The 16,449-nt window shown below is 39.7% G+C and overlaps 1 protein-coding gene across 1 annotated transcript; it reads left to right on the top strand.

Annotated features, from left to right (window-relative positions):
- The first annotated feature begins 362 nt into the window (after window positions 1-362).
- LOC148422228 (1-phosphatidylinositol 4,5-bisphosphate phosphodiesterase zeta-1-like) lies at window positions 363-15,082 on the top strand. Its single transcript, XM_088417544.1, has 13 exons — window positions 363-511; window positions 845-978; window positions 1,131-1,326; window positions 2,172-2,373; window positions 4,662-4,806; window positions 4,891-5,043; window positions 7,290-7,481; window positions 8,458-8,614; window positions 9,302-9,418; window positions 11,269-11,441; window positions 13,502-13,628; window positions 14,335-14,484; window positions 14,573-15,082. The coding sequence occupies exons 3-13, from the start codon at window positions 1,137-1,139 to the stop codon at window positions 14,653-14,655; spliced, it is 1,689 nt and encodes a 562-aa protein (XP_088273670.1). The 5' UTR covers window positions 363-511; window positions 845-978; window positions 1,131-1,136; the 3' UTR covers window positions 14,656-15,082.
- The last annotated feature ends 1,367 nt before the right edge of the window (window positions 15,083-16,449 follow it).

Genomic DNA, 16,449 nt, shown 5'->3' with positions numbered 1-16,449 from the left:
AGTGATGTTATTCATCCATTTTCTGTGCACGTGCAAATATGCAAAAGTGTCTGAATAAATAGCAATAACAATAAAAATAAGGGGAAAAAATGGTGTCACTTTTGGGGGGAATTTTAATGGGGGGCATTCTCATGGAAATTGTTGGGAGAATTATTTGACATGATGTTAACGACTTTATGATGATGTCAACAAGAGGAACCTTGAAAGGTGATGTCATACAGTGACAGCTGCATGTCATTTTTTTTTTTTTTAGAATTTTATTTAAAAAACAATTGAAATGGAAACAAAGCAGGGCTAAATTAATCTTCAAATCAGCACCTTTGGCAAGTTGAAAGAGGTAAATCGCCACCACTAAAATGTGCGTTGTACCATACCATGTGTAATATCTTGACAAGGTGAAATAACGATACTCGTGGTCATTTTCAGGCATCTTGAGTTTTTACGGCGACTGAGGGAACAAAGATGTCAATACCATCTGTGCTCGTTCATTCTAGCCGAGGGACTGCGGCAAGTAAGGAACAATTGGGACTGACAATTACCATTCATGCCTGCCTTAATTTTTATTAAAACACTACACCGCTTAATATAGCACACTGCAAATTTGTTTTGAAGAAATGTTTTCATCACAAAAAAAAAATGCATCTCCGTCCAAACTCTTGAGTACTCCTATGCAATTACATTCACCAGGCGGTGTTTCACACAGGTCTAAGGTTTGTAAATTGTCAACATGGATGATTTCATTTGAACAGCAGAGCCTGTTCCTTCATGTGTACTGCAGGCACCAGGCGCCCTTTGTGTTAATGAAGATGACGGTAGATTCGGTTCTTTTGTGTGCGCTCCGCAGGGGAGCAGATGCACCGAGTGGACTGTCTGCTGCCGGGTGCCCATTAACAGTTTTAGTTTGAGACAGTGTCACGACTGTGACAAGCTTTAGAACACAGGATGAAAGATGAGGGAGGGTGAGATGCGCAAAGATAGGTGAGCACACACGTCTCAATGACTGATGGCAATGACAAGCACAGGGGAAAATCACTGCTTTATATACAAAAATGTTGACATTTGAGTTTCTATTCTATATAATGAAAAAAGCCTCCAACGAGGACTGTATGAGTACAAATGGTTGCTTTCAGGTGAAAATGGGAAAAAGCAAGGCCTCGTCTACCAAGAGAACAGAGATCCAGAACCTCTTCCACAATTATGCCTCAGGCCAGACCACGCTACCTGCTCGCTCCCTGCTCAGGTTCCTCCACAAGGAGCAGCTGGAGCTCGCCGCCGACGAGGGCACGGCCGAGAGTTTGATCGAGAGATATGAAATCGAGGAGGCAGGTGAGCGAAGAGAGCCGTGGGATGCGGCGGGCTGCTGGCAGGGTGAAGTTGCGCTCTGTGACAGAAATATACCGTTGCTTTGGGAAGCTTTGGTGCCATTTGCTGTAAACCACAACATCTCATTGCTTCTCTGATCATAATATTCGGAAGGCTTGCGCAATTTGATCCAGTACAAGCATTTGCAAGCTACACTGCCATTGGAGGCTATAGATGTCAAAGATCTTTTTTTTTAAAACTCAGTAAAAGTTCATTTTTCTACCTGTCAATGGTATACATCACAAAATAAATGTACATTGAAGTAATTTGCTGTTTTACAAAAGGACATTTAACTCATTCACTGCCATTGACGGCCATAAATGTCGAAGATCATTTCATCGGAGTTGACAGTGATTTAAAGTAGCCCTTTTCAAATAGTGGGGCAGGGCTGCGATACGATGGCGATCGTGATCTCATCTATAGTCACACAGTGAGTGGGAGGGCTTTTAGAGTTCTTAGGACTTAGACAATAATATCTCATGGCATTTTGAGGTTATGAATATTACACATTTAAATATTTTGATATGCAACATGAAACCTGGTGTAGCAGTGTTTTTCAAAAATACTGCAAAGAATGAGAAAGTGATTATTATAATGCAGTATTGTAAAACAATTTTGGGTAAAACAATTCTAGTTGGGATACTGAAGTAATAATATATCGACAGCATAATTTCTATATGAATAGTGAAGGTTTACTTCCCACTCATTGACAGTGAATGTGAATCCATGTGCCCTGTGATTGACTGGCAGTAAAGAAAATCGCTGGATGAGTGGCTTAATTGTGACCTTGCTTGCTCACGCTCTTGCAGCAATTGTACATCAGTGCATGACATTTGAAGGCTTCCTCCGCTACATGGAGTCCAAAGACTGCTGTGTCTTTGAGCAAAATCACAAATCTGTGTACCAAGACATGGACCAGCCGCTCAGCAGCTACTTCATTTCTTCTTCGCATAACACATACCTGACAGGAGACCAATTGATTGGCAAAAGCCACCTGGATGCCTATGTTTGGTGAGCCTTTGTCACACATTTACAACTTGCTCATTTACGTCTACCGTGGTGCGTTAAATGTTTGTATAAGCCCTCTCGGAATAAGTTAGAGCTGATAAGAAAACAGAATGTTATTAGCTACAAAACTGATTGCAAGGCCAGAAGCATGGCAACCAATTAATTAACAAGTATGTCTTAAAGTTTCAAGGCCTGCATATATCTATATGCATGCACACACACACACACGCACACACACACACACACACACACACACACACACACACGCACACACGCACACACACGCATATACACACAATTACACACAGTTACGCATACGTATAACAGTAATACTGTAAAATTTCAGACAGCTTACTTGACAATCACTATGTTTTTGTTGTTCATGTTAAAAATCGTAAAATGGAGCATATGGAATAGGAGTACATTACTAAAAAAAAAATGGATGGATTGTTGACCAATCAACATGTAGAAAAGTAAACGTTCATGATGCTAACTAACAAACAATCTGTGTCTCACCATTTTTTACTAGCTTTACTCGTGATAAAACTCCTGCCATTTCAGTGTTCGGGGAGTCTGCATCGCTAATATCCTTTGCGGCCACTTTCACTGCCCTGCCCTGTTACTTTTTTAATAAAGTACAAAGTGAAAGAACAGAGTGTTCTTTAACATGTGCCTTGAGCTTTCGAAGAGAGCACAACGCCAGATAATTTAAATGTTGTGGGTCCTAGATACCTTAAAATTGGCATGGACTTTATTTAATTATAAGGCTCAAAAATATTGTGGACATTACAATGGCAATTGACATAAAAAATGTTTTCAGTGATTCAAATCACAAAGTCAGCTGAACTAGGCTCTGTATCAAACATCTACAGAAAGTAGACGGGTACCAAATTAGTAATGTAACTAATAGCCAAACACTAGTCCTATTTCAATCAACCATTAATGTCTTTTGACATCAAAGATCCATTTTTACTGGGCTCCACTGACAGCCAAGGAAGTAAAAAAAAAATGCATCGTATCCAGTGACGTGTGATGTGCAGTGACTTACAAGCTTGAATGTGCAACAATGGAAATAAACAGCGGTGAGGGTCGGGGACATTAGGTGTGTTGTTTTATATGTGGTTATTTACCTAGCATGGTGGAAACCCTCCAATACTGAGAGAAGCATTTAACCTGATATAGCATCGTGGGCATTTAATTTTATTTTGTTACTCTGTCATTCACTGTCCCGTTGGATTGTAGACCCCCTTTTGTTGTTATCAGTACGGCGTTTTGGAAGTTCATCCAAACTGCAAGTGGTGGGCCATCTGCACCGTTAACGGCACTTAAAACATCACCTCCACCACTTCAGTCTTCACTTCCGTTGCCAAACCTTGCTCAAGAAAATATCAATGAAATCTACATATACCACTAGTCAAAAGCAAGGTCTTGCTGATCTTCATGCACTAGTGCAGTTTTGGGTGGCATTTTTCAAAATAAAAACACTTCTTTCTTGCGTTTCCTGGCTAAGATTCAACCAGTGAGTTTGTCACTTTGCAATGTGTCCATTAGTAACTTGAATACTGTCACTTCCCAGGCATCCCAAAATGCTTTTCTCAGCTCTGTGCAATTGATCCATCAATTCAAATCATATTTAAAACAAAATAACACAACATCTATTTATACTTCATTCTAAATATTGCTTTTTGATTTAAGCCTGTACAGTGAATGTGTTAAGCAAGATTGTGTACAGTATGCTCAATATATATATATATATATATATATATATATATATATATATATATATATATATAAGTATAGTAAGTTCAGTTCATAAAACCCTGACTCTGAAAGCCAGTGGAAACATTGACTTTCCCAGCAATGCTGTCTACCTTTAACAAGGAGAAAGCGTTGCTTGAAGTAATACATTAGAGACACTTTTTCTCTTAATAGTGGTTGCTTCATACTCAGACTATAGCACTCAGCTAATTCATCCTGGGTGTACGTACTGTACGTACGCTTGTTGTCAATATAGACTGTGTTTACACTTCCATGCTTCCAAGCATACAACAGTTTAGACATTTAACAGAAATGTGAAAGATTTAACTGGGTGAGGTGCCAAACCGCTACCATAGGTGATAGGCGACACAGATGGTGACAAAAAGACGAACGGATTACGACAAATGAAATATACTGTTCAGTCGTGCTTAGTCTGTCATTTTTAAAACGTTTTTGTTATTTGGCGTCAACGGGCCGACGGGCCCTTCATGTGTACTGACGGACTGCCCACCTCTGTTAATAAATCTTTAAAGTGCTCTGAGGAAAGGCTGCCGCTGTTTGGAGATAGACTGCTGGGATGGTCCAGGTATGGAGCCCGTCGTCTACCATGGTTACACCCTGACCACAAAGATTCTCTTCAAGGATGTCATTGCAACTGTTAAACAGTTTGCCTTTGAGGTAACACTCGATAGCTTTAAGTTGATTAGAATTCTGTTCTTATGATTAAATATTCAATTCCATGAGCGGATTGTTTTCTGGTAGGTGTCTGTTTACCCGGTCATCTTGTCGCTGGAGAACCATTGTTCCAAGCAGCAACAGGAAGTCATGGCTTTCTACCTCACCGCCATACTCGGGGACAAGCTGCTCAATGTGCGCTTGGATGGCCCAACCACGAGTGAACTCCCAAGCCCAAATGTAAGACTATATGGAAACAAGTCATACTGGCAAGTAAGCGCATTGGTCTAAACAACCAAGCTCCACTGAAAACAGTTAAATGGACCAGTTATATATATATATATATATATATATATATATATATATATATATATATATATATATATATATATATATATATATATTTTTTTTTGTTTGTTTTTTTTTTCTTTTTTTTTTTTTAACCACTTTTCAATGTTCCAAGCTATTCAAGTCCATTCTCCTTTCCATTCCTCCAGTCAAAGTATAGCATTGGTCGTTACTGAACAGCAGACTGACAGAAAATGTGTACTTCAGCCTTTTGTTGATATGATGAGTTGGATGAAGGACTTTTCTCTTAGAGGATGCTATTTGAGCTTTCTTGTCTGCAGCTCCTTGCATTTCTCATTTCAAATGTATTGCAAGACAGTGTTTTCATTGAGTAAGAGCTTGACTCATGACTCTCAAAGGTTCTTCAAGAAATGTCTCCTTGATGGAATGAAGGGTAAAGAACAAAAAAGCCATGAGCTCTTCATTAACTACGAGTGAGTTCAAAGTTTTTCCTAGTGCTGTATCTGAACTTACAAAGATAAAAGGAAGCAACAAGTTCTGCTATTGCTAGAAGAATGGTATATAGAATCAAGCGGGTATCTGGGCCCTCTCCTTGTAGCTCTATTGGGCCTACTTGGGCCACTGAGTGCAAGAGAACTAGAGTAGTGCCTTCTAATACCAGTTTAGTGTTATTATACCTATGTAAAAGATTGTCTGATTTGACAGTCAATTTCAACTGGGAGTGGCTTTTAACAGCTCAAGGACTCCTTTTGGATGGAAAAAAAAACATCAGTTGAGCAGCGAATAAATATTTAAGAGAAAGTCACATATACAGGCATAAAAGGCTTGAGAAATTACTTGCAGTAAATATTAGATCTTGAGGGAGTTTGTATGGCAATGAAGGCAATGAATGAATGGCAAAAAAGAAGGCTTGCATACAGAATTTGTGATGCAAGAATGCATTTAAGTGCAATAATAGACAATTGTAGTGTTTGGATGGTGAAACAAGCAACCGTTATGTTTGCATGTAGGCAAAACCCCCACATTTGCACTATGCTAATCCATCATCAATACTGCAGATGTGGGTTCCAGAGTGCCAACGGATTTAAAACAGCAAGGAAGCCAAATTTAGGAACTTTTAATGGCCTTTTTGAGTGAATTTAATATCTCCTATTCACTAAACATCACAAATTAAAAAGGAAAAAAATATATATACAATATATATATATATATATATATGTGTGTGTGTGTTTTAATACAAATCAAGTATGGAGGTTGACTTGTAAGAATTGATCCATTTTTGGCAGTGTGGTCAAAACAACCCAGAAAGCTCGGTCAATAATTTTACCCAAATATTGGGTCAGTTCTTTTTTCACCCATAATAAATCCACATGGAATTCCTTAACCACTTTATAGTAACAAATAACATATTGCAATTATAGAATTCCCTTCAAGACATATATAAATGACTAAAACACTATTTGTAGCTTCTATAACGGCACACCAAAGCCCGAAAATTCCAGGTTAATTTCTGTAAATTCCACTTGATCAAAAGTTGCAATGGCTAAATATAGCCTACAAAACTGATTTATACATGCACGTATATTGACTGCCCACGGTCTTCACATTATGAAATGGGATGAATTCAAAGAGAGATGGAAGTAAAAAAAAAAAAAAAAAAACCTTAAGCATCATCACCCCCCGTCCCCCCCAACACACACATACACACTGGTTGTCACACAAGGTACACATGCTGACGAGCGATGTTTAATATTAAGTAAGAGGACAAACTTGGATGGTTTCATTGGTCCATTGTGACCATTAGTCAGATGTGACAAGACTGGGTAAACATTGATTTCCCAAGGAGCTAGAGTAAAGTATCATCATAAATTGCATTACTGTATATTAAAAGCCACAGGGTGCAAAACGTGGGAAAAAGTAGTGACTTAACTCGCGGGAAAAAAACCTCAGCCACAGCATCAAACCCATTTAAAGATTTTGACTAGCAACAAGCTATGTTGTGACAGTTTTTGTGATTGAAATATATTTTGTTGACACCCCTAAAAAATGTGTTTGTGTGCGTGTTCACTCATGTGTGTCTGCATACATATGTGAGAAGTGACGTGTCCTGCGTATATGTGTGTGTATGTGTGTGCACGTGTGTGTGTGTGTGTGTGTGTGCGTAAATGGTGATGCAGGCCTTAAAATATAAGATATTGATCAAGAATAAAAAGCTAAAGGCTCGTGCAAGGATAGATGGAGCAACAGGGACAGAGGCAGATGACAGTGCAGATGAGGGAGAGGAAGAGGAGGAGGAAGAGGAGGAAGAGGAGGATCAACATAGCAGATCAAGGTTCTGGTCTCTCAGAAAGTCAGGATCAAAGAAAAAAGTGAGTCAGGGCTGTTAAACCAGGTCTAATTTCTTCAGGTTTCAAATTTCATCCCTCATATTTGAATTGGGTTGATTTTATATTTACATTTCATCCCAAATTGTATACAGATGGGATGTGTCATCAATAGTAGGCGAGGTAGGGCGGATCAAAACATTACAGTATAATGATGTATTTAATTAATAAAATACATTATTAAAGTATATGATTAACCTTAAGTCATTTAAAAGCATTTTTTGCAAAAGGTTACTCTTTCTACTGAACGTGGACATGCCGACCACTGAACCACTCAGCCACCTGACCAAATCCACCTCGCTTCGGCCTTCCTGTGTGGAGTTTGCATGTTCTCTATGTATCGCACATCCTAAATTGTTTGATTGGGTGCGTGAGTGGTTGTTCGTCCCTGTGTGCCCTGCAATTGGCTGGCAACCAGTTTAGGGTGTCTCCCACCTACTGCCCAAAGTCAGCTGGGGTAGGCACCAGCATGTCTGCGACCCTTCTGAGGATAAGCGGCTCTAGAAAATAGATGAATGGATTCCTTCAAGTGTTTGACCAAGGAAGGTCTAAAAATGGCTGAAAATTGAAAGTAATTGATTACTTTATGTACTCAGCATTCTAAAAGAAATCCTTTAGGTAGTAAAGTACTAAAGTAATGAATTACTGTGGGTAATTAAGGACTATATTAAACTATTATTTTAGGTAGTACTCGTACTAAAGTATGTGACATAATCATGTACTTTAGTATCAGTTTAAAATGACGGATTACCTTAGTACAAAACTACTTAAAAGTAATTGATTACCTGGACTACCAGTCATTTGAATAAGTAACTGGAATTAAATGTTTGGACTTAAAAAAAAAAAACATGCCTAAAAATACGAGTTTAAAAGTCAACATGCTTCTCAGACAAACTATATGAGTTTTATTGCAAAGACGTGACTGTTCCCTTGTCTGTGTGCGTCTGAACGTGATAAGTAGAAGAAGAAAGTGGTGGTGGCGGATGCTCTCTCCGACCTCGTCATATACACCGTGTCCGTCAAGTTCATCAGCTTCGCCCACTCCCAAGACAGTCAGAACTCCTGTGAGAACACGTCCATGGCTGAGAATAAAGCCCGCAAGCTGGTCAAAGTTTCAGGTATAGTCACACTTAAAATGGATGGCAAGCTTGACTGTGAGATGTCAGTTTTGGTGAGAACAGCACATTTGAATGATTTATAACCGAGCCAAGCTCAAAGAGAAGTCCCTGCAGGACCCTTTGTGGACTGCTAAGGCGTTTCTCTCTGGTTATTATTCTCTAAAGAGCACATTGAACATGGTATCCATGACTCAGACTACGTAGTGGAGAAAAATGGCAAACGTTGGCCCCGTCATAGTCATGAATGAGAAGGGAGTCCACATAGACTCTTATCATCTGTCATTTAAAGTGGCGCCATTGCAGCTGCCAAGAGTGCAGTTGTTGACAAGTAAATCTTCCTGCAGCAATACGTGAGAGGTTTTGTCAATTTGCAGTATCGGTGACGCTTTTGCGGCTCCTTCAGAAATGTGGACTTAAAGCCAAAGATTGGTTGGTAATAGTTCTTGTGGTAACGAACATACAGTTCCGTGACAGGAAGAAGACATCTTTTCTTCCCCGTCTGCTATGTGATGTTTTATTTTCTTCTCGAAAAAGTAAAAAAAAAAAGTATTAGTACATGCTGATGGTATTAGTACATGCTCATTCATAGAATGTGTGTCTTTGCAGGATACTTGCATGCTTGACGCTGTCAAGAATGTTTTATAGTGGTTCTTACCTTAGTAAATATGGTGTACCCTTTGTTTTCAGGTAAAGACTTTGTTCTGCACAACCAGAGGTTCTTGAGCAGGATTTATCCAGCGAGCTCCAGAACATCCTCATCTAACTACAACCCTCAAGAGTTCTGGAACGTCGGCTCGCAGCTCGGTGGGTCAAAGAGGCCAGTGTACACTGTGTGACCGGGACACACAGGGACAAGAACCCGCATCTTGCAGGTGTCTGACAAAAAGAATATATTGCGATGCCTTGAAATATGAGTTTAATTTGTTCCATGACCATGCTTGCATCTCAAATCATCTTTTCCCTTTGCATCTATGTGCCATTAATCTATTCAAACCTTCTCCAAAATTAACAATAAAAAGTAAAAGAACTTTATAAAACATGCTCCAATAACATATTTACATAAAATGGATAGAAATTTAAAAAAAAAAATGTGCACCTTGATCATTTCGTAGGTTCTGATGTGTGTGAGGTGGCCTTTGGGGGGCAGTACTATACAGTCATGAAGAAAATAGTCAGAGTCACCGATAGAAGCACTGTAAATGAAAAAAATGCACCTTAATTGTTTCATCGAGTCTGCTTTGTGTGAAGTGGCCACTGGGGGCAGTACAATTCAGTCATAATGGGCACAGATGAGGATAACTGTCAGAATCACCAGTAGTCATTTTTCAGTTTTCACAAAGGCTAAATAACACATGTGTTTTAAGTATGTTGCCTTCTGATTCTTTAAGTTTGTCTGGCTATGGCATTTTAGGATGTTGCATTAGGCTAGCGAAAGGAAAAGTTGTGTGTGTAAACTTCGACTGACATTAAACAACTATAAGCCTCTTTTTGAGGAAACACTACCTGCTAAGTTAGCTCAGTTCAACTTATTTCTCGACCAACGGTTTAGCCGCTAAATGATTTGAACCATTGTGAAATGCATTGAATTGAGTTCACTGCCACAATAATTTTTTACAGTTACTGTATATCCGAAAACACTTTTAGTTTTGTTTAAGAAAACACAAAACAGTGAGAATGCAGACTTTTGAACCCATAGCACACACAAAATATATTTCAGGTGAATTCCATATAAACTGGTTTTGAAATGTTAGGTGTAAGTTTAGAAACGAGCGCTTATCTTTGGAGGAAAAACTAGGTATTATGTTTTGTTAATGACTATGTCCAGCATGAAAAGTGAAATGTATCAACGGTCGATTGCCAGTCGAGATGCAATGGCTCTTTGACTTCAATAGCTGTTAGCGGAGCCCAGTAACAATGGATGTCTGACGTCTATACTCGTCAGTGTCACCGAATGAGCTAATGAGCAGTGAAAAGAATTTTAATCTGCGGTCCAGACCGGCCACCAAATCAATGTTTTACCTAAAGCCTTGCAAAATAGTCAGCCCTTTTTTTCTTTTTGTCAATTTTGTTTTTGGTTCCTGGCTAACAGTGCTTGATTGCACATGGCCGAAAAGTCTCAGCCTTGATGCTGCTGTTGCTTGTTGTGAGCTGTGTCTGCCGCCTTGCTTCTATTCATCTGCTACAAAGCGAGCCTGACTTGAAGCCCTGCAGACTGCCGGGCCCACTGTGCAGATGGTGATATTTTGCTATGCTGAAAGACGCCGCAGTGTCAAACAGGCCGGAATGGATCAATCACAGTTAAATCAGCAGAACATTCCCTAAAGTGATGCAGAGGGATGGTTACCACCGGCGATTAGGAATAAGACGTGCTCGAAAGTTTCCCAAAAAGATCACATCTGGTGTTTGCTGGCTTTCATCTGCCAAGACATTTTCATTGGCTCGAGACATTTTGCATGAGGCGGGCTGTGGCAAGTGAATTGCACTTCTTGCACATTTGGTGTTCTCGAATGCCTCCCCGATGCAACGTGCAGTTTCGCTGCAAGTCGTCCTGTCTTCTGGCTCCCTCCTGAAAGATCATTTTCAAAAATGAAGCCATTCAACATTTTTTTTTATGTGTGTGCTTTTCATTACGAATGCCTTATTGTACTTTGCAGTGGCCCTCAATTTCCAGTCCCCGGGATTGCCCATGGACCTTAATGATGGCCGTTTCCAAGACAACGGAGGCTGCGGCTACGTCCTTAAGCCTGCTATCCTCAGGTCCAGTGAAAGGAGCTTTGATCCGGGCTGCAGTCAACGTGGTGTTCCACCAACACACCTGCTGCTCAAGGTAGTGTTACTATTTGGCAACACACCACGTGACACATCTCCACCTGTGGATTAGAGAATAATATCGGTGTGTGTTTTACAGTCACATCGTACGTATTTAGTCTCTCGATTCTCATAAGAATTATTATGTCCCTAATATTATATGTCCCTTATAATATTATGTCCCTAAATCAATATTATGTAAGAAATGAAATCGATTGGCTTCCTTTTGGCTTGCGTACTACGTCGGAGGTGCGCTGTGCCACGAGGTCACCACGCGGACCAAGATAAGGTGTTCTTTGGAAATAATGTACGGGCGGTATTTATTATTATCGTTACTATGATGATTATCGTCTCATGTGATAGAACAACTTTGTAAGTGTTTATACTTTAGTAATATAGTGATATAAGTTCACCTCCTGGCCAAGTCCATGGACAATTTGATCTAATTTGAGGTCAAACGCAAATGTGTCTTCTGCTTGTTCTTATTGGTTGGCTTTGTGGCACATTTGAAGCGTGTGTGCCAAGCTGAGCGCGCAGAGCGAGAGGTCGAGGTAGAGTGGGATATCGTGAGCAAGCTTTAAGAGATTTTGAGCAACAAAATCTTTTTCTGTGCTGAAAATCTTTCATTGCTCACTCACGATAGGGGCATAAGTATAATTCTATGCAACACCACGACTATCCTTGCTTTCTTGTGCTCATATGTGAATTAAATGCGCAAACCTGGAACAACTATTCAAAGATTCGAACACAAAGCAAATGGTCCTTCATTAACGCAACACAAAATTTCAGTATGTCCACAAATAAAATAAAACAAAGTATGCAAACTCCATATTAATTCACAAAACACATATTACTCACATACATGTAAATGAAAATATTCTGACAGATAATGCTCCCGATATGCTCAGAGATGAACAAACTGGCACAAGTTTCATTCTTCGCATATGCTCTCAATTTAGCTGCTCACTTGAACAAGTTTATTTTCATCTCTCGTTTGTCATAAATGTTCCAAGAAATATTCATATTTTTCATTTGAGTAGCAGTTTTTCACATATTTTGATACTGCAACCTCCTGTGAAATAACAATGTCTTCTACCTTTTTTGTCTTATTATTTTATGCTATAAAAGCTATCCAATTTATAGCTAGTTTTCCTTATAAATCAAAACTTAATAAATGTAAAAATTACACTTTGTCTCTCTGCAGACTGAAGTAGTATGATGATTCTTTGCACATCTATACAGTAGATTGAGGCAGACTTCATTTTTAATTGAATGGAATCGTTTTGAATCGAAAATCAATTCTGAATCGAATTGGAGATCCCCGAATCAGAATGAAATGGTAAACAAAGATTACCACCCCTAATATTTATTCATTTTCAGCAGTTAAAAAACAAACATACAAACAAAAAAATCAGATTTTTCTCCTTAATTTGTTTGGGGGCAAAATAAGTTAATATTCTATTGCGTTAATGATCTATTGAGCTATTGCGTGAGGAGAATCGCACGAGGCATTGAGAGGCGTCAAACCATTCCGAAGAGCATTCATCTCTGGACAAATGGGCATAAGGCATCGGTAAATGGAACATGTACCATGCACACACTGTATTTTGCATGCCACTTAGATCTTTTTTCATACTCCAAGCAAAACAGGTCACATTCCCAAATATCTCAACTTTGTCTCTTGATAGTCGACCCTTTGGCTGCAGACAAAGATCGGCAGAGACCATTTTTGTGGCAAAACTTGCACAAAGAGGAAAACCTCTCGCCCGCATGGAACAAATACGCTGCCTTGGGTGCTAGGCTGGGGGAAGCCAGACGGAGAGCTTTATTCACATCGTCACCATTTATTATTTTATCAATTTTTGAGGAAACCTTGTGGTGTCAACCGAGTCAACACGGTGGGAATTATAAGCGGTACCGAGTGATTCAAACTTGTAAATTATTCATGTGCTCAGGAAAACAATCTCCTGTTATGCTTTCTTGTTTGTGTTTTGCATGAAACTGGGAATGTGATGTTTTTTAATGGCCAGACGTTCAGTCCAAGCTGGAACTAAGTATATTCCATGTGTCTCCCAACAGGTGATCTGTGGGTCCAACTTCCCAATTCCCAGAAGTGGCAAGGCTCTGGACCCTTTTGTCAGAGTTGAGATCCACGGGATTGGATCAGACTGCAACAGAAAAAGCACAAACACAGTCAAAAACAATTGTAAGTACCTCATTGCCGACGTGTGTTTTAGAATAGAGGTTTGTTGTGATGGTTAAGGTTAGGGGCTTGGAAATGCACGATGTCAATGGGACGTCCCCTCTACATCAGGAAAAAAAAATGTGTTTGTGCGCGCTTGCAGTTTAATGACTCATCGCTTTGTCAGCCTTGACATCCATTCTTGGGACAAGATTCAGCTGAAAGCTTTCTCATTTGTGCACTTTGTGCTTATTAGATTTTTTGTGTGGATTGGAGTCCCGCTAGATAATCATTTGAAGGTTGACAAAAATTGAAACGCGACATCGTAACGAAAGCACGGTCGACATTAACTGTTCATTCTACAGCACAACAAAATGTGTCTTTCTTCGAAAACATCTAGTAATTCTTGGAATCCATCATCAGTTTTATACAACGCGTGTCCTCAGTAAAGTCACTGGTAAACTGGAATCAATGCAGGCTGACTTTTGTTAACTCTGAAGCCTGAATTGGTATTTGAGGCGGAAAAGTTCCGACAGGAAATAATTGGACTTGCCTGCACACACAAATACTATCAGGAAACTAATGCAAGTTCTATTCTTTTTTATAACTACAAGTACCTGGATTCTCTTGTTTGAGATTTTCACCCATTTCTCAGTTCTGCAATGTTTGGGAAGTCACCATGCTTACAACTGCTCTTTCCGCCCTTATGTAGTATTTTGGTCTATTGCAGCTTTGAACCCTTACTGGGATTTCGACATGAACTTCCGCATCAGCATTCCCGAACTGTGCCTCTTGCGCTTTTGTGTCCGGGACCATACCGGCTTTCTGTCCAGTGACTTCGTGGGCCAGTACACGTTGCCCTTCAGCAGCCTGAAGAAAGGTCAGTGGAGCTCAAGCCTCCTTCTTGTTTATTGCATTTTAGCTGTTTAAACATTGTTTTCCCCGTCACATTTTTTTTCTACCTCCAGGCTATCGCTGGGTACCTCTTCGGTCCCGAGACGGATGCAGCTTGGATCCAGCCTCCCTTTTTGTTTTTGTCTGGTATTCCTAAAACAGCTCGAGTTGACACATACACACATACAGTACATATGGAAAAACACACAGTCCGCCAAGAGACGAGCGAGGCAGAGCAACAACAAAAGGCTGCAAATAAATCAAAGCAACTGCATTTCCTCAGTTATAAATATCGGTTTTACTGTGTGAAAATAGATGCGCTCTATTCCTGCCAGTGCTGCACGCGGGAAAAGACCTGAACACTCCCAACAAGCGGGACTGCAAAAATCTCTTGGCGCCCTTTATAAACCGAAGTGAAGGGTGAAATCCCTGGAGTGAGATCGTAGCTTCCTGTGACAAAATTAATATTGGATGCGAGTTCAGTTAATGTGAGCAAAATTGTTTTCCCCCTCAGAAGAATAAATCCAACACTTTGGCTGTGGCTGAGATCCAAAGAATGGCGCCTGGTTTCAGTAACGCTTCGTTGCCTCTACTACGAAAGAACGTTTTATTTTCTTCAACCCCTCAAGCATCACACCTTCCCTCACATGTGAGGAGCCCAACTGGGAATCCTATAAATAGCATCCACATAGGTATACATTATTGAAGTGAATCCAGTCACGAAAAGTCTATTTCTGTCTTGCTTCATCACCAAATCCGATAAATGAGCTGGTGAGACCAAGGCTGTCAGCAGGAAAATGCTATTACGATAACATGAGGACCTGTGTGACCGGTGAGTGGCATTGTGCGTAATGGGATGTTACCCACTCAGATTGGGGAGAGGTGTTTCCCACCCCCCATCTCGCTCGCGCAGACAGACACGCACAAAATCGGAAAAGGTGCGAAACGTGAGTCCTTCAGCCTCCGTGCAGCGGTCCACGTCATGAGATGTGGCCTTCTTGAAAGTTTGCTACATTTTTTGCCTTTGACATATGAGACAAAGCATTATCAGCCTCGCTCCAGCCATGTGTCAAATGTGTAAACAAACAGCGCAGCTCAAGCTCTGCATAACAGGCGTCATGGCTTGCAGCATGGTTTTGGCAGAAGGTCAAACTTGTTAGCTTGTTTGGAATTGCATCAATCAAACGGGAATGTCACTGCAGAACGGTGATGAAAAAAAAAAGTGCCACCAATGTGGCTTGCAGTGGCATTGAACCAGTTTTCTATTTTGTTGATCATTGTGAAAAGTATATTTTAAATCTTGCTGTTACATTGTAACTGTCCTTAAATCTGTCCATTTTTAAAACTGGTTCCCATTTTACATCACGTGCCACCTAAAAAAAAATGTGGCAATGTTTCACTTTGATGTAGGGCTGTCAACATTGAGTGTTTTTTAATTACGATTTTGCATGAAAATGATTTCATCAAATCCATTTTTGCAATGTTTGTTTATTAACCTATTACTGTTTGCATTGGGTTTTTTGGTGGAAAAAAAAAAAAACACCAACAGATGTACAACAGGTGTACTACTGTGTCTTGTACTCTCCAAATGTTTTTGTACCGATTCAGGTACTGGTTCAGTCATCTTCAGTGTATTGCAAATTTCTTATTTTGATTACACACAAAAGATGGATCAGTCAGATTTCACAAATGACTAACAGAAGAATAACTGAACTGCTGAGAGCTGAAATCCGAAGATCTGGAAAATGTTGATTCAAACAACAGCTTTAAAAGATTAATCGATAATTAAAATAGTTGTTGATTAATCAATTTTGACAGCTCTACTTTGATTAAAAAAAACTAAGCATTTTAGTCAAAGCATTGCACAAATGAATAAAAAATGGACCTAAATACTTTGATTAAAAAAAACTCAGCATTTCAGTCAAAGCATTGCACAAATGAATAAAAAATG

This window comes from Hippichthys cyanospilos, chromosome 6, assembly GCF_059441005.1.
Source record: "Hippichthys cyanospilos isolate Australia breed blue-spotted pipefish chromosome 6, RoL_Hcya_1.0, whole genome shotgun sequence".
Lineage (NCBI taxonomy): Eukaryota > Metazoa > Chordata > Actinopteri > Syngnathiformes > Syngnathidae > Hippichthys > Hippichthys cyanospilos.
Note: the sequence above shows the minus strand (reverse complement) of the source record. Positions and strands in the feature narration are given on the sequence as shown.